The following is a 19,553-nucleotide window of genomic DNA, read 5'->3' on the forward strand; positions in this document are numbered from 1 at the left end:
AAAATTCAAAAAGCTGGCATGTATACTGATAGGGAGGAGCTGGGAGATGGATTCCTTTGCCAGACCAGTCCTGTGGAAAAAGTAACCTCAGAGGACTGAGTTAGTAGTGGCAGGCAGCATCCAAGGGTAAAAGAAGTGGCCTAGCTTCAAGTGGCCTCCCTGCCGGAGGGAAGAAGAGGTAAAATTGCCCTGGGGGTTTAGCAAATGAAACAGCCACATCTAGCACAGGGTACAGTATATAGTAGGCACTCTGTAAATGTTTGTGTGGATTTTCCCCTCTATTCTTAGTAATTAGGAGAATATTTAAACATTGTTAAATTAATTAATGGATTTATTCTTGTAGCGGAGGTGAAACGTGTTGGAGATACCCTTCTGGGTATGGCCACACAGTGTGTCCAGGTAAAAAATGTGGTGAAGACCTCACCCCAAACCCTTTCCAACCTTTGCCTGAAGATAAATGCAAAGCTTGGAGGAATTAACAATGTGCTTGTACCTCATCAAAGGTAAGATTCTGAACTCTTTTTCCCTTCACTCTTTTATTACGTAAGATCGAATGTAACATAATACACAGTAAAGCACATAAATCTCATACATGCATCTCAATTACTTTTTCTTATGTATGTATGAATGCACCCATCTAACTGCTACTCAGGTGAAGATATAGAACATTTCCAGCACCTTGTCAGTCTTCCTTGTGGCCCCTTCCAACAGATAACCCCCAAAAGTAAACACTCTGACCATAGACTAGGTTTGCCTATTTTTGAACTTCATGTAAATGGAACCATACTACATGTCATATTTTATACCTATCTTCTTTTGCTTGTCATTATGTGTCTGGAATTCATTCATGTTACTGTATTAAGTAGTCATTTGGTTTATTTCACTGTTGTGTATTATTTCATTATATGAATACACCACAGAATTTTTATCTACTCTACCATTGACAGATATTCTTACACATTCATCATACAATTTTTCTATATTTTTGGTAGACTTTAAGTACTCTTTCTCTTGAGTATATATCCAAGAACAGAATTGTTAAGTTATTGAGAATACATGTATTTATCACTGATAGATGCTGTCTAGTAATTTTTCAGAGTGGTTGTAGCAGTTTACGTTTCCCCTGAGAGTTCTAAGTTCCTTCATATTCTCACCAACACTTGGTAGTATCAGTCCTTTTAACTTTAACCATTTTGTTTGGAGGTAATAGTATCTTATTATGGTTTTAATTTGCATCCCCCTAATGATTAATCATGTTGAGCACAATTTCATATGTTTGTTGGCTATTTGGATATCCTCTTTTGTGATGGGTTTGTTTAGTTCTTTGCCCATTTTTTAGTTGGGGTTATTAATCTTTTTATTAATTTGTAGTTTCTCTATCTATTGAAATAATATCTGACTTGTTAACTCTAAAATGTTTCCATGTGGGGGTGCCTGGATGACACAGTTGGTTAAGTGTCCAACTCTTGGTTTCGGCTCAGGTCATGATCTCATGGCTTTGTGGATCCGAGCCCTACATCGGGCTCCGCACTGCCAGTGCTTGGGATTCTCTCTCTCTCCCTTTCTCTTTGCCTCTCCCACCTTGTGCTGTCTCTGTCTCTCTGAATATAAATAAATAAACTTAAAAATATTTTTTCATGTAAAATTCAGTATGTGAAAGTGACCTGAAAAGATAAATTTAGGGCTGTGGTATTAGTCATCGCTATACTTAACAAGAATGTGAACTTGAGTGCCTTGCTATTGTACAATCATATTCCAATTCTTAATTTTCCCTTGGATGAAGTGTATAGGTAACAAAATCCTTCTTACAACATTGGTAGATAAGGTATGCAGGCCATATGAGAAGTTAACCTAAAATCTGAAATCATTTAATTTCACCTCAAACATTTGAGACAATATATCGTAGTAGCCTAGAGTGCATACTTTGGTGTCTGACTTCCTAAGGTTTGGATTCCAACTTTACTGCTTCCTAGTTATGTAAGCTTGGGCAATCTTACTCTCTTTGGTCTCATTTTTTAAATATAGAAAATTGAGATGATAATTGTGCTACCCTCATGGAATTTTTCTGAGGACTAAATGAGTCAATACAGGTAAAGTGCTTAGCACAGTGACTGGTACATAGTATACGTAAGCTGTTACTATGTTACACATATGTACATTATAGATATATGTTTGCTGTTGTACTGCTCTGTGCCAGACCCATGTTGCATAATGATACATACAGAGAAATATAGCACAGCCTCTGCCCTCATGGAGGTATCTATTCTTTAGTACCTATTATAGGAGATTTTAAGATTTGGGATGTCTCCTATATTATACTTAAAGAATTAGTACTCAATTCCAAGCCTTATCTTAAGGAATTTGCCAGAGAAGCATGCATGATATTTTTCTCCTTGACTTCTTAGAAAAATCATCGCCAAATAAATAAATTCTTTCAACAAATACTTGTTGAGTGCCAACCTTGAGCCAGGCAGTGTTTAGGCATTAGGAATACTGCAATGAACAAGACAAAACAAAACAAAATTCTTGCCCTTGTGGAACGTATATTTGTGTGTGTGAGTGTGTGTGTGTGTGTTTGTGCGTGCATGTGTGTAGACAATAAATAAAATAATTTAGTGGGGTGCCTGGCTGGCTCAGTTGATAGGGTGTGTGGCTTTTGATCTCAGGGTTATGAGTTCAAGCCCCACAGTGGGGGTAGAGATTACTTAAAAATAAAATCTTAAAAAAAATAATTGAGTAAAATATATGGTATAAGTGATGAATACTACAGATTAAAATAGGGAAGTAGATAGACTCAATTCTCTAAGCCTCACATCTTAAAGAGCATTGAGGTCTCTCTCTCAAAATAAATAACTAAACAAGTAAGTAAGTAAAAATTCTTAAAAATGGGGTGCCTGAGTTGCTCAGTTGGTTAAGTGTCCAACTCTTGGTTTCAGCTCAGGTCATGGTCTCGCAGTTTACAAGTTTGAGCCTTACATGGGGCTCCATGCTTATAGCTCAGAACTTGCTTGGGATTCTTTCTCTCTCCCTCTCTCTTTGCCCCTCCCCTGCTTGCATGCACTCATGTTCTCTCTCTCCCTCTTTTTCTCTCTCTCTCTCAAAATAAATAAATAAACCAAATTTAAAGAGCACTGGGGGATTCTGTTCCAGTTCCATGTACATTCTGCATTTCTGTATCTGCTATAGGAATACTAGGATCCCAAAAGAGCTTGTTCTGGAAAAGTCTTCACTTTACACAGAGTGATTTTATTCAATTCAGCTCAGGTCTTCTTACCTTCCTGCTATTATAGAAGAGCAATGTTGACTTCTTTTTAAAAAAGTTTTTAATTTAAACCACGAGACCGTGACCTGAGCTGAAGTCAGATGCCTAACCAGCTGAGAGACCCAGGTGTCCCTCAACCATGTTGACTTCTTAAGTCAATTCAGATTCATTGCAGGAGAGGCACAGACGCTCCATGGCCCTTAGAGTTCTCACCTAATGGTCACAGGTCTTTGTTCTCTTTTGTAAGATTATATCTGTGATTGTGTCTGGTAAGCTTGCTAAACACAGACGTGTTCATCTGTGCATTTCCTTCAATCTGAGCAGGCCCTCGGTGTTCCAGCAGCCTGTCATCTTCCTGGGAGCCGATGTCACGCACCCCCCAGCAGGGGATGGGAAGAAGCCTTCCATTGCTGCTGTCGTTGGCAGTATGGATGGGCACCCCAGCCGGTACTGTGCCACCGTTCGGGTGCAGACCTCCCGCCAGGAGACCTCCCAGGAGCTCCTCTATAGTCAGGAGGTCATTCAGGACCTTACTAACATGGTTCGGGAGCTGCTGATCCAGTTCTACAAATCCACACGCTTCAAACCCACTCGGATCATCTATTACCGTGGAGGGGTATCCGAGGGACAAATGAAACAGGTACTCTGACTACCCATAGCTGCCTTTCGGGGTTTCTAGGTGTCTGATGGAGCTTCCTCCCATCTGCCACTCTGGGTAAATCAGATCTGAGAGATTTTAGGTGAGTTCTCAATTAAACACCATTCTATTTGTAACTCCTAGGTAGCGTGGCCAGAGCTAATAGCAATTCGGAAAGCATGTATTAGCTTGGAAGAAGATTATCGGCCAGGAATAACCTACATTGTGGTGCAGAAACGACATCACACACGACTCTTCTGTGCAGATAAGACAGAAAGGGTAAGAGACCATGGTATAAGCTTCATTATCTGACACAAGTGAATATGTTTTCAAATGGGCATACATACATTTTTTCCCTAAAAGCAGAACTGCAATAATAAGTTAATAAACATTAATTCCAGTTGAACTTAGATGAAATTCTGAATGATACATGTTTTAAGACTGAGTATTTCTCTTGTGTGACAGAAGTGCTGGCTTTGAGAGTTGTTAAGTGGGGGTCAAAAACATACCAGCCATGCTCCGGTGATACAGGCAACCTCCAAAGGGATGTTTTATCTATTTGGATTAAAAAAAATTTTTTTTAAATGTTTATGTTTGAGAGAGAGAGAGTGCAAGCAGGGGAAGGGCAGAGAGAGACACACACACAAAGAATTGAAGCAGGCTCCAGGCTCCAAGCTGTCAGCACAGAGCCCAACATGGGGCTCGAACCCACTGTCTGTGAGATCATGACTTGAGCCAAAATCAGACGCTTAACCAACTAAGCCACCCAGGCGCCCCTCTCTGGACTTTATTATCATATTGCTCCTTTTTGTTACCAATGCCTAAGGCATGGTTCTAAGATATAAAGTAGAATTTCTCTTCCATGTGATTTTGTATCAGTGCATGGGATTCTTGGGATACACACTTTGAATGCTCATGATGTCGTACTTACTAACCATGGGAAAGTTAACTTCTCTAAGCCATAATGTTCTCAACTGTAAATGTAATGAGAAGAATACCTATCTCACAGGGTTGTTATAAGGATTAAATTAATAAATGAATATTAATTTGGGGTACAATTCCTAGCACTTGGTAAGAGGTATTTAGTATAATGTATTTATAATCTGTTATTTATTGTGTAAACTAGCCAAATTATGGGTATTTAATAATGGGTGACTCTGCCTCTATGATATTTTCTATGACATTTCTTCATCTTTTCCAGGCCTTCCCTGATCTACCCCAGAGACCAGTTCTCTCTGTTGCTTAATCTTACAATCTTGTGGGTCACTCCCATTATTTTCTAGTACGCCCTTAGTTTTTGTCCCTAATCCAAGGCTAAGCTGTTTCTTTCCGTTTTCAGAATCATTGGAAAACAAGGTTTTCTCCTTGGGCTCCAGTTCCACCAATCAGCTCCGATTCTAAGTGTTGTCTTCTGAATTGCCCAAACCCTGACTCAAGAGTGCTTCTTAGACCCCTTCTAATACAGATTCTCCAAACTTTTGCCTGAGCCTTGGTCACAGAATACCCTGCCACCCCCATCACCTTTCCATCCCTTTGTTAGCTTGCTGTCCACGTAGCTCTAGGACCTGAATTATCTTCCTAAAACCCGAGCTATCTCATCATTTTGTTCTTTACCATCCCATGTCATTCCTAACTTTCCAATAACTGATAACCCTGATCCTTGGTCCACCCTGCTCCCTTGACACTTACCAACATATTCAGTTTTCTAAACATGCCTTTTGCCAGTCTCCAACTCTAGATCAGTCCATTTACCCATTTCCTTTGCTTCAATTCTCAGGCCAATAGAGAGATTGCTGAGAAGAAAGTCATTTGTTTAATGATGAATGATATTTCAGATTGGTGGTATCAAATCTCAGCCAGCCCTTGAGGCTGCAGTTTCTCTGTTCCTCCAGTTCCCCACAGCATGTATTCCAAACCTCCTCAACTCTCTGTCCCAATCTGTAATGCCTTCCCTGGCAACACTTTACCTCGTCAGCAGTAGGATTATCCTCTATTTCCCCAGGAAACAAAATCTAGAAGGCAGGAGTTTTCTCAGCTTCTTCTCCTCTACTTTCAAATGTACTGAAATCTGTTTTCTTCTCTCCGTGCTCTCACATCTCAGAGGCTGATCTCTCCACCCGGGCTTTTGTTCCTAAAGGAACACTCTATTAATTAGCATTGTTTTTCAAAACTCTGATTCCTTTGCCTCACTCTCTAAAGTTCCTCAACTCTTCCTAGGTTCCCCCCCCACTAAGCTTTCCTTTACTCTGCTTATCTTTCTTTTATTTCATGACCAAACTTCTAGAGGAAAACTGACTTTCTATCTGTACCTTCTTACATATTAAATCAATTCCCTGTAGCCTGACTTCAGTTTCAGTGATTCTCCTGAAGCTGTTTGCTCAGTGACTTGCTTGTTTCGAATCTAGTGATATCTTGTCAGGTTCTTACACTAACCTCTTTGCCTTAGCAATAGTATGACTTTCCAGATTCACCGTCCTCCTGTATAACCAGGCTTTCTTAGACCCCTCTTCCTCTGTCCATCAAACACTGGTGTTTCCAGGCATTTCACACTTTTCTCCCTCTTCTCTTCTGAATTTGAAATCTCTTTAGTCTCACCCACTTTTCTGCACTCATTGATTTGCTTAGAGACTCCTAAATTTGTATTCCCAGCCACAAACATCTCTATGCAGTTCCTGACCTTCACCTCCAATTGTCTACCAGACGCATTTATTTAGATGCTCTGTATACATTGTATCGGCAAGATAGGCTAGGCTGTTGTAACGAAAAAACTCCAAAGTCTTTGTGGCTTACAAAGATGTATTTCTTGCTCATATTACACACATGCTGTGTCTCTGCTGCAGCTGTGACCCTGATGTCCTCCGTTTGGAACCTAGGCTGACAGAGAAGAATCTATCTTGAACGTCACCAGTCATTACATCAGAGGGGGGGAAAGATACACATGAGCCATATGCTGGCTCTTTTTTTTTTTTTTTTTTTTTTTAATAGTTTATTGTCAAATTNGCCATATGCTGGCTCTTAAGGCTTCTGCCCAGAAGTTACACATTTCAGGCCACATTTTACAGCCAAAGCAAGTTACATGGCCACTCCTGAGTTAATTGGGTGGGGATGTATAATCCTCCCCCAGGGAAGAGCATGGGAATATTTGGCACTAGTGATACAATCTACCACAGGCATTTCAAGTAAAACACGTCTCAACCTTCTACTTATTGTTTTATCCTCATCCAAAGCCTATTCCACCCCCAATTTTCCTTTTCTTCTGTGACTTGGCATCACTGTCCATTAATTCAGCCAAGCTAGAAACTTAAGATTTGCCTTTAAACTCTGCTTCTTTCCTATCACCCCATATTCAGTTGCTCAAATAGTCTTGTATTCTGCCCTGAAATCTCTTATCTCAATTCTTCACCTTGTGTGTTCCCTCTGGCCTAAGCAGAACCTTCTGTATTGCAGGAGACTCCTAGTGGTCTCCCCATCTGCATTTCTCCTTCACAGATTCACCATCCACCTGCCATCAGGGCTATGTTTAAATAATACAGATCTCAGGGCGCCTGGCTGTCTCAGTCAGTAGAGCATGTGACTCTTGATCTTGGGGACACAAGTTCAAGCCCCACATTGGGCGAAGAGCTTTCTTAAAAAAATACATATCTTACCTTGCCATTCTACTATTCAGAAACCTTTATTTATCCCTCATTGCCTGCCAAATACTTCCCTTTGGTGTTCTTGCTTTCCTAAGGTAGCCAAAACATAACATTTTAGTTTCATCTTTCCACCATACCCTCCTACACCATCCATTTCCCACACTGTGTGTTTGAATCCATGGGATGACCACATCCATCCCACTCTTTACTTCCCCTTCTATTTTTATTAAGGTATAACATAGATACTGCAAAACCCACCCTTTTTATTTTGCAAGTTGTGACAAATGCATATAATTGTGTAACCACCATGTCTATGAAGGTATAAACAGTACATCACACACACACATTCTTCCAAGCCCTCTGCAGTCAACCCTTTCCCTCACCTACAGCCCCTAGCAATCATTGACAGACATTCTGTCTTACTGTTTTGGTTTTTTTCCAGAATAACATATATGTGGGATACCATAGCCTGTGTTCTGGTTTCTTTTACTTAGCATAATGCATTTGATATTCATCCAAGTTTATCATGTATATCAGCAGTTTATTCCTTTTTATTCCTTAGTATTCATCGTATGGCTGAACCAGTTTATCTATTTCTGACTTTAGGGGCTGTTTGGAGTGTTTCCTGTTTTCATCCCATTCCCCTTTTCAACTCCTGCTTATCCTATAAAGGATGGCTCAACTATTTCCTCCCACCAGCTTTTTCCAGTGCCTTCTTTAATGCCCTTATCACACTGCATTACAGTTCATTGCAGATGGTGTTGATGAAGGGCAGGAGTGCAAGTTTATTAGTTCTCTCCGTGCCTCCGTCTCTCATCCCCAACATCTGCTGCAGAGCCTTGCACGTGGGTGCTTAAGCAGTAATTATTGAATTAAACATGCCTGGATCCCTTTTTCCTGAGGGCATCACCTCCTTAGATTCTCATCTGTTGATTCCAAGAGAGTTGCTTCAAAAAGGATTCGAAGGTCAAATAAGTTTGGGAAATACTATATCCACCATCTCCCTCTTAAAGATTATACATTGCTGAATAAAGCTTCTGAGAAATCCTACAATAGAAAAACCATTTTAACTTGGGTTCAACCCAGTATTTCTCAAATCTGTTTGACCATAAAATACCTAAACACATCCTGCAGAACTAATATTCCTCAAGAAGACACTTTGGAAAACAATGCAAGAACTATTATAACTCAGTTACATTTCCTTTTGTCCAGCTAGGTCCCCGAGTCCATAATTGAATTTGATAGAATGAGACTCTTCTATACTCATTAATGTTCTTGTATACATTGGTATACAATTCAATTGAAGGTCACGGTAGTTAGAATAGAACCAAATAAACTCCAATAAAACTCATGCCTCTATGCAAAATAAACTTCCTCATATGGACCCCTGCTGTATATCACAAGAGGATGAAAATTGACCAAGTAGCAAAGTTTAATTCCTTTACTTGCAAATACATTTTTGAAGTTCTCCCCTCTGCTTTCCTAGAAGTTTGATTTTAGAACTTTGGCTGTAATTGAACCTTACAGTTTAGAATTTTAGAAGTGTTTTATAGATGCTTTTATAGCTGATTTGATTAAAACCCAAAGGTGTTAGGCTTTGTTCCAGGTATGTAGTTGCAAGACTAGGCTTGGAATTGAAACCCTGTTTTTTCTAATTCTCATTTCAGTGCCCTCTTACTGGTAATGCCAGTAAGTCACAGTGCCAGTGACTTCTTTTATTGCTACTGTCAAAGCATTACTTTTTCTTTCTTTAATTTTTTTTTTTAGTGTTTATTATTTTTGTGAGAGAGCACGAATGGGGAAGGGGCAGAAACAGAAGCACACTCCAGGCTCTGAGCCGTCAGCCACAAAGCCTGACATGGGGCTCAAACCCACAAACTATGAGATCATGACCTGAGCTGAAGTCAGAATCTTAACCGACTAAGCCACCCAGGCGCCCCAAAAGCATTACTTTTGTTGAGCCTGGTGTACCAGTACAAATATTTCTTCATCTTAACTTTTGTTTAAAGTTTTCTTTTTTTTAATGGTTATTTACATTTGAGAGAGAGAGAGAAAGAGAGACAGAGCTTAAGCAGGGAACGTGCAGAGAGAGGGGGAGACACAGAATCTGAAGCAGGCTCTAGGCTGCAAGCTGTCAGCCCAGAACCCAATGTGGGGCTTGAACTCACAAACCATGAAATCATGACCTGAGCCAAAGTCAGACACTTAACTGACTGAGCCACCTAACCACCCCTCTTCACCTTAACTTTTAATGAAAGTTGAGCATATTTTTTTACTTCAAGTAAGAAATAAAGTTGCTTTTTTTTTTTTTTTCGGGGCACCTCCCCTGCTCATTCTCTTTCCCTCTCTCTCTTAAAATAAATAATTTTTTTTTAAAAAGTTGAATTTTTTCCACAGGAAGCTTATCCATTGCAAATGTCTTTTCACCCCTTCTGTGAACAATGCCAATAGGTCAATATTCCAATATAGCATCTGTAAATAGATGACAATAATGCAACCCAAAGTCATAGATAAAATAATTCTTTCTCTGGATTCCCCTAGAGAAACAATGGAGTATATTTGTTTGGGAAAATACGTAAGGATAAAGTGGTTGGGCTAAGGAGAGTTACAGAAAATTCAACATGTTGAATTAAACTGATTTTCAAAAGTTCACTTAAGAACAGTTTGCCAACTTGTTACCAATTAACACATAAAAGGAAAATATGGCCTGAGCTCAGTTTGGCATTTTGATGACTAATTATACCTCCTCCCCATATCTCTCTCTCTCTCTCTCTCTCTCTCTCTCTCTCTCTTTTTTTTTGATAGGTGGGGAAAAGTGGCAATGTACCAGCAGGCACTACAGTGGATAGCACCATCACACATCCCTCGGAGTTTGACTTTTATCTCTGTAGTCATGCAGGAATTCAGGTAATTTGGAAGCTGGTTCAGATCTTTGACTTGATAAGGAGATGTTTGCAAATCAAGCAACCAGCTTGAGTAGACTTGTTGTTCAACACTATGCATCAGTTTGTCAATGCTTGTATTCTAGAACTGTTACCTTTCGGTCTGGGAATCTGCTGGTAGGTGTGCTAGGCAGGAATACTTCTGAATTTAAGGAGTGGATTTCAATTCTTCTCTCCTCTCAGGTAATTAACCCATGTCAGAAATGTATTAATCATACAAGTCTCTCTCCAGGGAACCAGCCGTCCTTCACATTACCAGGTCTTATGGGATGACAACTGCTTCACCGCAGATGAGCTCCAGCTACTAACTTACCAGCTGTGTCACACCTATGTGCGGTGCACACGCTCCGTCTCCATTCCAGCTCCTGCATATTATGCCCGGCTTGTAGCATTCCGGGCAAGGTATCATCTGGTGGATAAGGATCATGACAGGCAAGTTTCTCAGGCACCATGAAATCTCTTTTTATCTGAGTCAGCAACATGTTAAAAAAAAAAAAAAAGAGAGAGAGAGCTACTACAGAAAACTTTTGGAAGAGCTAAACTTCCTTTTAGGGTTTAAATTTCAAGAAGCAAATAAAATCGCATGTGCCTTTGAGAGCTTCTAATGTGACTTGTGGTCCAAGAAGTGCTCAGGCTTGCTCATACTTGCATGGTGTGTCTAGAGTCTGCCCAAGGGAAAAGTCTAATTTGGAGCTGCCTGTGGTTTTCCCTTAGAACAAAATGCATTCAGTGCTGTTTAGGTCCTGATCAGCCTCAAAGGTGGCTGGCACAGTGTCCTGGCTCCAGTCCGAGCAGTCACAGGCCTGTGGATTCCACTTCATGCGAGAAGAAATCCTGAACATTTCACTTTGCTTTCAGTACAATCTGAAAGAACGCACTAGAGTGAATCTCGGCAAGTGTGTGGGAGAGGAGGGGTGCCAGACCATTTTTACCCCCAAACAGGGATCTCAGTAAGAATCAGACATTTTGACCTGTTACTGAGGACTATTAAATAGCTGAACAAGCTATCTGCATTAATTTTCTTTTCCAAATGACCATCTGTGAAGTGTAGCAGTTTCTGGGCTCTTCCCCAAGTCTGAATTCAGCTGCTAAATAGTAGACATTCCATTGCAAGTCTATTTCTGTAAGAGTTGAAAATACACTATTATGGAAAATGCCCAGCTGTGGCTTTATACCTTCCATTCTGTAATATATATTCATTCATTTAACACATTTATTAGATATTGACTGTGTGCCCAGCACTGTGCTAGGTACTAAAAATAAAAATACTAAGATGAGGAAGACCTGCTTCCTGGGATTTTCTGTTTCAGTATGGCAAACAAAACAGGCAAACACAAAACTGACAATTAGCCTGAGGCAGTATAGGTGAGGGACATCAGAAGAAAGTTTGTTAGAGAAGATTTCATAGCTGGATGGGTGGGATTTGGCTCTGGAAAGAAAAGGATCTTCCAGGCAGAGGGAACAATGGACACAAAGAGAAACCAAGTGACATGTTTAGACAATAGCAAGTTTTTTTTGGCTAGAGCATGTGAAGCTAGGAAAGTATATTAGAGCAAGGTTGTCACTGTTAGATGTAAAAAGCTACTTTAGGGATCAAATAGATCATCCTTAACCATTAATTTGGCTTACATGGGAGAGAAGATGAAGTAAGAGATGACTAAGATTAGGAGTTTAGATGACAAGGGCACTAATAATTTAAGTAGTAAAGTAATTAAGTGGCAAAATTAATAAATTTAAAAAATTTTTAATGTTTTATTTATTTCTGAGAGAGAGAGAGAGAGCGTGAGCAAGGGAGGGTCAGAGAGAGAGGGAGACACAGAATCCAAAACAGACTCCAGGCTCTGAGCTGACTGTCAGCACAAAGCTCGATGCGGGGCTCGAACCCACAAACTGTGAGATCATGTCCTGAGCCGAAGTCAGACACTTAACCAACTGAGCCACCCAGGTGCTCCTAAAATTAATAAATTAAGTCAGAAGAGGGATGGTGTTTTTTACAGTTTACTAAGCCCTTTATAATACATGGCACCCTTAAGAGGCATGTTCAGAAGTTGTTATTGTTATCCTCAAAGACCAAAGTTCAAAGGAATTGTTACTTCTCCAAGATCATATAGCTAGTGAGGGGAGGATGAGAAGAGACTCATGGCATAGTAACATTTGCACAGTCGCATGGTATGTTCCAGCACTATTCCAGGCACAGAAATTCTTTCATCAAGTGGTTATTGAGGATATACCATGTGCCAGGCACCAGAGATTCAGTAGTGAGTAAGTTAGACAAAGCCACTGCTTTCTTGGAGTTTACATTTACTGCGGGAAACATTTAACTATCCAATTAATAATTTAATTTCAATTGTGTTTAATACTATGAAAGAAAAATAGAGGATTCTGTGGAAGTATGTCTCAGGTGGCTCTAATCTGAACTTTGGAATCAGGTAAGACTTCTTTGAGGGAAAAGACATCTGGCTGAAGCCTGAAGGACATGTAGGCTTTGACCAGACGTGGGAGACAGTGGAAGTCCTAATGTAAGCACTGTTAAGGATTTGGGTCTTTGTAGACATTATTCTATTTAATTATTATAACAGCCTATTTAATAAGTTGTATTGCATTTTTCAGTTGCGCAAACTTATGTTTAGAGAGATATAACAAATTATTTAAGGAACCACAGCTTGAGCCTAAGATCTTCTTTAACCTAGTACTATTTGTGCTATTTGAAACATGTGAAGTTTGAAGTAGTCTTTTTGCATTATTCTCTTTGCAGCGCGGAAGGCAGTCATGTGTCAGGACAGAGCAATGGCCGGGATCCTCAGGCCTTGGCCAAGGCTGTGCAGATTCACCACGATACCCAGCACACAATGTATTTTGCCTGAGAGTCTCAGAAAAAGAACTCAATCAGTTTGACACCCCATGCAGCCTCAAACTGTTTCAAATGCCTACCGCCTCTAGAGAGAGCCAAGTTGACTTCAGGTGGTCTTCTACCAGCAGCTCGGAATAGTTGCACTGAATCTATACTTCGCAGCACTGTCTGATGCATCAACAAAATTGAGCCATTTTTTAAAAGTAATAGATACTCATAGATTATCTTTTCTGATGCACTGGACTGAATTTTTACCTCATCATGCAAAGGCTGATCAGCCTGAACTTCCTTAAGGACTTTACAAGAAAGGTTTCTATGGAATATTTTGCTAGCTGTGATGTTCCCTGCATCCCTCTAGTCTTATAAGGGAAGATTATTCCTTGTTTTCTGTATTCATTGAGTGGAGTGTACTCATAGGTGGGAGAGAAAAACCAAACAATCTACTTCAGTTCAGCGTAACTGTTTTAATTGTGGGGAGTCCATAGACTTTTTAATGGAGATTTCTGACTTCACCACTGTAAATGCCTTTAACGAGCATTAATTTTTGAAAGTTTTACAGAGTTTTATTAGTTTTCCTACTTTATCTTGTTGATCTCTACAGACTTGTGCTGTGCAAGTACAGGCTGCCAGGCAATTGCACTATGTTTGGCTGCAGATGCGGACAGGCAGCTCTCTTATTTGGTTGACTTTTGTGAATGTGTAACACAAACAGATGTAATGCATGTCACAGTGACAGACAACACTGCCATGGTAAGAGTACTCCTGTTTCCCCCCTCTTTGAAAAAAAAAATTAGCTTTTAGTATTTTTCAAAGTTTTCAAAAGTGCCCATTTTATGCTGCTGTGTGGTTTGTTAGATCTAAATGATTTTTAAACTTTTCTCATAGAAAATTAACTTTGGCAATAAACATTTTTTAAGGTCCCTTTTCTTCCTCCCCCTGACAATGTAGTTTTCTAGATGAGATTTCGGTATGATTTTATCAGCTTTTTCTTATAGGTCATAATCTGGCAACTTCTGAAACTGGTCAGACAAGACATATATTTCCATGACTTTTTAAAGAATTATTTTTAATCTGTTTTATAGTCACAGTTGGTGTCCTGTCACTTTGTTTTAAAATAAACTAGAACCAGGACACTTCCTTATTGGATGGGCTTTGCCAGTCCTTAAGGTACATTGAGCGATGCTGCAACTTGCACAGATGTACCAGCATTTAAAACTGTTTATCCCGGGAATCAAGGTTACTCACACAGTTATGTGCAGTGCAAATTATTTTTTTTGCTTCTTTTTCAACCTGAAATGTATTTGGTGGGGTTTCCCTCCTCTCACTAAACTAAAACTGCATTTATAGAAAAAGTTGATTTTTCTTAATAGAGTCTAAATTCCTATCACAAGGAGATGGGTTCCTTTCTTGGTCCAGACAGAGGGAGCTGAACTAAAGCAAGCATCAGTGAACACGTAGGGGAAAGTGTATTTTGTATGTAGTGTAGATAACACTTTGTGAATGGACAACAGTTACATAGATTCTTGGTAGTTACGGCCAGTGTTTCCCAGCCCAAATTTTACTGACTTGTGATTCTCTCTCCGGGAACCTCAGAAGTGAAAGCTGGAGAAGGGGATAGAAGCCCTAGAACCACACTCCGTATGGCTGAGGAAGGAGCTGGGGGGAAGAGACAGACACAACGTGGTAAAACGATTTTGCCACCTCTGTCTGGAAACTGCTGGTGGGGAAACACTGGATCTGATGGTGAAGGGTGTTGGCTTGAACTCATTAGCCGGTCCAAATCTCTTAAACTAGCCTTCTCAAAATCCCAGCAATACAAAGCACTGTTTTTCTTCAGTCTTTTAAAGAAGCTTGTAAATACATTGAAGTTTACATTTCCATGTGCTGTCGATCAGTGGCGCCACCAGTGTTTGCTGAGACTGGTCTCTGAGAGTTTTATAACATATATTGAGTCCTGTAGCTCATTAAGATGATGCAGACATCTTTATTCTCTGCATATAGTGGGATGAAAGCAAGCTCTGTAACTGAGGCACAACATAGGCAGGAGTGAAGAGATGGCAGATGTTAATTTCTTAAGATTTTCCTTTTCTGCAAATACCTCACTTGGATACTACAAATCAGGACATGGTGAGGGGCTGGCTGCTGCTTTTATTCACACTTGTTCAGGGAGAGCTCAGAAAATACCCTTCAGCATGGCTACCCTGGACCCAAGAGGAGGAAAAACAGAAGCTTCTTTAGGAGAAGGAGGACTTACTGGCGTCCAGGATGTAAAAGACTCTTGGTGGCTGGCTGGCTGGCCAGCAGGCACCACACCTGCACTTGAGTGCCTCCGGCTTGCTTGTTAATAATGCACAAAAGTGTCACTTCTCACCATCTCCTGACACGTATGGAGCAGGGAGTGAGGCAGAATGCCGGGAAGCCCTGATTTACTTGCCGGCAGTTGGGCTATGTGCTTGACCTTGAACTATACAGTTTGTACAACCTCAGTCAGTCCTGTAACACTGGGGCAAATCAGTGTGGTGGTGGAGGAAATGCCGGGAGGCCTATTTTTATAGGAAACAGTACCTTTAAGGGGGCAAATGCTGTAGTTTTGGATGAAAGGAAAGAAATATGGAAGAACTAGGATTATTGGAAAAAACTTGCTGGGGGAGGCGGTGAATCTTTAAGAGGTAATCACTGCAAAATCAGAGTTGCCGCAATACTATTGTAAGCAAGTCTGAATACACAGTTTCAATTTGGCTTGACAATTTGAATACGATTACCCCTTGGGACTGACTGAATCGTTATGCATGTGTCAATCAATGGGAGGTGTGCATTCTCTAGAAGTAGACTTAGGCTGTTTGGTTTTTTAAAATGCAGCCTGTTTAGGCACTGTCATGTGGTATGAAAGACTGAAATGTAGCAATGCTAAAGAGTAACAATTAGGGGATAAGGCGGGGGGATATTAAGAGAATGGTGAAGATCCAAATGTTGAACCTATTATGTTTTGTTGTTACTGTTGTTAGCTGTTGAACCCTGAGTGGTTGATAAAGTGAACTAGCTGGCTTAATGCAGCCAGCAGTCTGGGCAGGCAGAACATACTCATTCTTACTGTAAATTCTATTTGCTGCTTCCAAAGGTGATGATTTACAAGCAGACATGTTCTATATGGTCTGTATTTTAGGATCTGACGCCCAGCCTATATCAGAGCTTACATACTTGGCTCAGCTATCTACCCTTCCTGCGGGAAAAGGCAATCCACTGTTTAAGAAGTCTCACTCTCTCTGCCCTGCCCTAGCAACCCTTTGTGGATGTGCTGTAAGATTTTCTTGCTCAATAGCAAGGTGGTAGCTCTGCTTTCATTTTAAGAAAGTAGAGGCTGAGGGCATTGTATCAATACTGCTTCAACTCCAAGGATTTTTCCTTGTAAAATTAAAGGGAAGATCTTGCTATTGATTAACCATTTTCTTATCCCTTGCTATTGACATTCATGCTCTTTCTATGTCTGGTGGCTGAAAATGTTTGCATTTGTTCATTTGACTAATGGTGTAATTTTGGTTTCTATACTGTGAGACCTGTAATGTTTTAAAATGTATTTTATTAACTCTGGACTGGATGTATGTCTCTAGCAATACGAGGTACTTTCTAAACTATTAAGGGAGGGGTGGTATCCCCATGTTGAGACAAGATGATGGTTGTTTAAATTTTGCAATTTTTTTTTGGCCTGCAGGGATATTTTGTGTTCATGTGTCCAAAAGAGAATAAATTGGCATTCTTGTGCCAAAAGTTGTTTTTTGTTGTCAAATCTCTAATACATATGGAGTATACTGTAATGGGAACATACATGGTTGCTTTTTAAAAACAATTTCCTCCATTTAAGAAGTTTGAGAAAGAATAGAAGGGAAACTTTGTGTTTTTAACTCCTGCGTCTCCCTATCTTTAGAAATTGATACTTGGGGATTTTGGAAAAACTTCTCAGCAGAATTTCACATGTGAAAACTTTTACAAGATTCATCAGGGTTCTTAGTATAGCTCTTAACAGGAAGATCTATTTAAGTAAAGTTTTGAGAAAAATCTACCGTCTCCAGAGGGCAGTACGGCCACATAGTTTAAGACTGACTTCTTCAGAGGAAGAGCTGCCGAAATTCCCCCAACCTGGGGCCATCCAGTCTCAAGTCTCTAAAAAATTCTCACTACATCTGGGTGAGTCACAGCAGGGATAATGCAGAGATTTCCACAATATGGTACTTATCCTCAAGGAATTTATGGTTTACGGAGGAGCAGGTCTATACACAGCACACTTTACTACAGGTAGTTGTTTTTTCCATCAGCACAATATCCCCCCTACCTATTTATCCATTGTCAAACATTTATCACAAACTCAGTACATGCCAAGCTCTCTCTGCCTAAATGCTGGGAACATAGAAAAGTAAAAACTTAATCCTTCAAAGAGTTCATTCCAATATAGCATGGGGTAAGAGAGTCAGTGAGATTAACGTTATCTGAGTGCCTAGTATAACCAGTCAATTTATAGTGACTTTCCTCCCAGTGACAGTCCTTTGAGGTTGATAACAGTCTCCCCTTTATAAAGATGAGGAGTCCGCTTCAAAGAGGATAAATAACACACAGTTCCTGGATGGCACAGGCCTGTCTAATTATTATCCCTGCGGTCGAGCACAAAATGACAGGAACTTAGAAGGAGAAACAACTTTTGCTATGGGGAGTCAGGAAAGACTTTACAGTGGTGGTGAATTTGGGGATAGGTGAGTAGGAGTTTACCAGCTGAACAAGGAGAGGATGAGGATATTCTAAACACACTATTCCCTTACATAGATTGTGGTAGCTGTGATTTTTGTCTATCCAAATGCTTTCCTTTACTCCTCCTTTGGGTGATGGAATACCTCTCATGGGAATTTCATTACTTAGGTGTGTTTCAGGTAAGTTTAAATGACCTTCCTACCTTGTCCCCCACTGTATGTGTCACGTTCATGTCCATTCTTGAATCAGTCACTGGTGGATGTGCACCAGTTAAGGATGACTAGTGTGTCCACTCTTGTGTATGTGTGTGTTTATGTGTGTGCATGGGTGTTAGTGGGTATGACCAGCAAGGAGGGGAGGCACAGACTGATCATTACAAGCCATGTGTCTCTCTCTCTCTCCATCTTTTGGCTCTGATTTCCTCTATGTTGACTTTATTCTCCAGAGCCTAGTGACAAATATGTAAGGAGAAGAGGGACAAAAGCAGATAAGGAAAGTAGCATCTATATTGCAAATTGGAGAAGAAAAGAAAAGAAATAAGTTTAACAAACATTTCTGGAGATCCTATTATGCAGTAGGAAATATGAAAGACACGAGTTCTGGCCATGGAAAGGTTCATTTGTAAACTTGGGGCCATACATGTAACAAAGTAGCTTTGAAAGTTACATGCTTTGAGAAATGTATATATGGAACCACGGGATCACTTGGAGAGGTTCCTCACCCAGCTGGGAGATGATAAAGGAAAGCTTCTTAGAGGAAGTGATAAATGAGCTGTCTCATAATGAATAAATACAAGTTTTATAAATGAACAAGGTGGAGGAACGCATTCCAAGAATTCTCATCATGGGCAATGTTACAAAGAGAAAAAAAAAGATCATGAATTATTTGGATGAATTACAAGTAATTTCAGTACTCTTAGATTATAAGGGGTGAGGGAGGAAGAGATGACAAGTTTGGATAACAAGAGGCAAGCACTAGTTTCTGACAGGACAGGACTTGAATGGCATGCTAAGAGGGTTAGAGTTTATCCATAGGTGCAGGGGAATAGCACAGTCTTATCTGTATATCAGTTATGCCACCAGTAGTGTTGTGGGTGGGTTGAAGCTGAAGTTTTGCTGAAGGGAAGCTGGAGTTTTATTGTAATAGCCCAAGCAAAAGATGATGAGGCTGGAATTTGAGCAGTGATAGTGCAGTTGGAGAGAAGGGATGAACACAAGAGTTATTCAGAAAGTAGAAAAAGCAGAACTTGAAAGTGGACATAGAGAGTGTGGGGAAGAAGGCAGACTAATCAGGACTCCCGGGTTTCTGCCACTGAGAGAATGAACACAGATGAAAAAGAAAATTTGTAATTTATGGGAAGGTGGAAGGTGGTAAGTTCAGTTTTGGACAAATTGGATTTGAAGGTGGTACATGTGGACTGGAGAAAGAATTTGGGAGTTATCAATAAACAGGTGGTGATTAAAACCATTCATACGTGTGTGCAGGAAGA

At 40.2% G+C, this 19,553-nt stretch overlaps 1 protein-coding gene across 1 annotated transcript in view; it reads left to right on the plus strand.

Moving 5' to 3' along the window:
* LOC144222590 (protein argonaute-4) overlaps positions 1 to 17,098 on the plus strand; it is a 30,563-nt gene extending 13,465 nt beyond the window's left edge. The window contains exons 12-17 of the mRNA XM_077753108.1: positions 344 to 503; positions 3,587 to 3,902; positions 4,044 to 4,178; positions 10,340 to 10,441; positions 10,709 to 10,908; positions 13,232 to 17,098. Coding sequence (XP_077609234.1) covers positions 344 to 503; positions 3,587 to 3,902; positions 4,044 to 4,178; positions 10,340 to 10,441; positions 10,709 to 10,908; positions 13,232 to 13,340 — 1,022 coding nt within the window. The 3' untranslated portion in view covers positions 13,341 to 17,098. The remainder of the gene's footprint in view (positions 1 to 343; positions 504 to 3,586; positions 3,903 to 4,043; positions 4,179 to 10,339; positions 10,442 to 10,708; positions 10,909 to 13,231) is intronic.
* The last annotated feature ends 2,455 nt before the right edge of the window (positions 17,099 to 19,553 follow it).

This window comes from Crocuta crocuta, unplaced genomic scaffold, assembly GCF_008692635.1.
Source record: "Crocuta crocuta isolate KB4526 unplaced genomic scaffold, BGI_CrCroc_1.0 scaffold303, whole genome shotgun sequence".
NCBI classification, from domain to species: domain Eukaryota; kingdom Metazoa; phylum Chordata; class Mammalia; order Carnivora; family Hyaenidae; genus Crocuta; species Crocuta crocuta.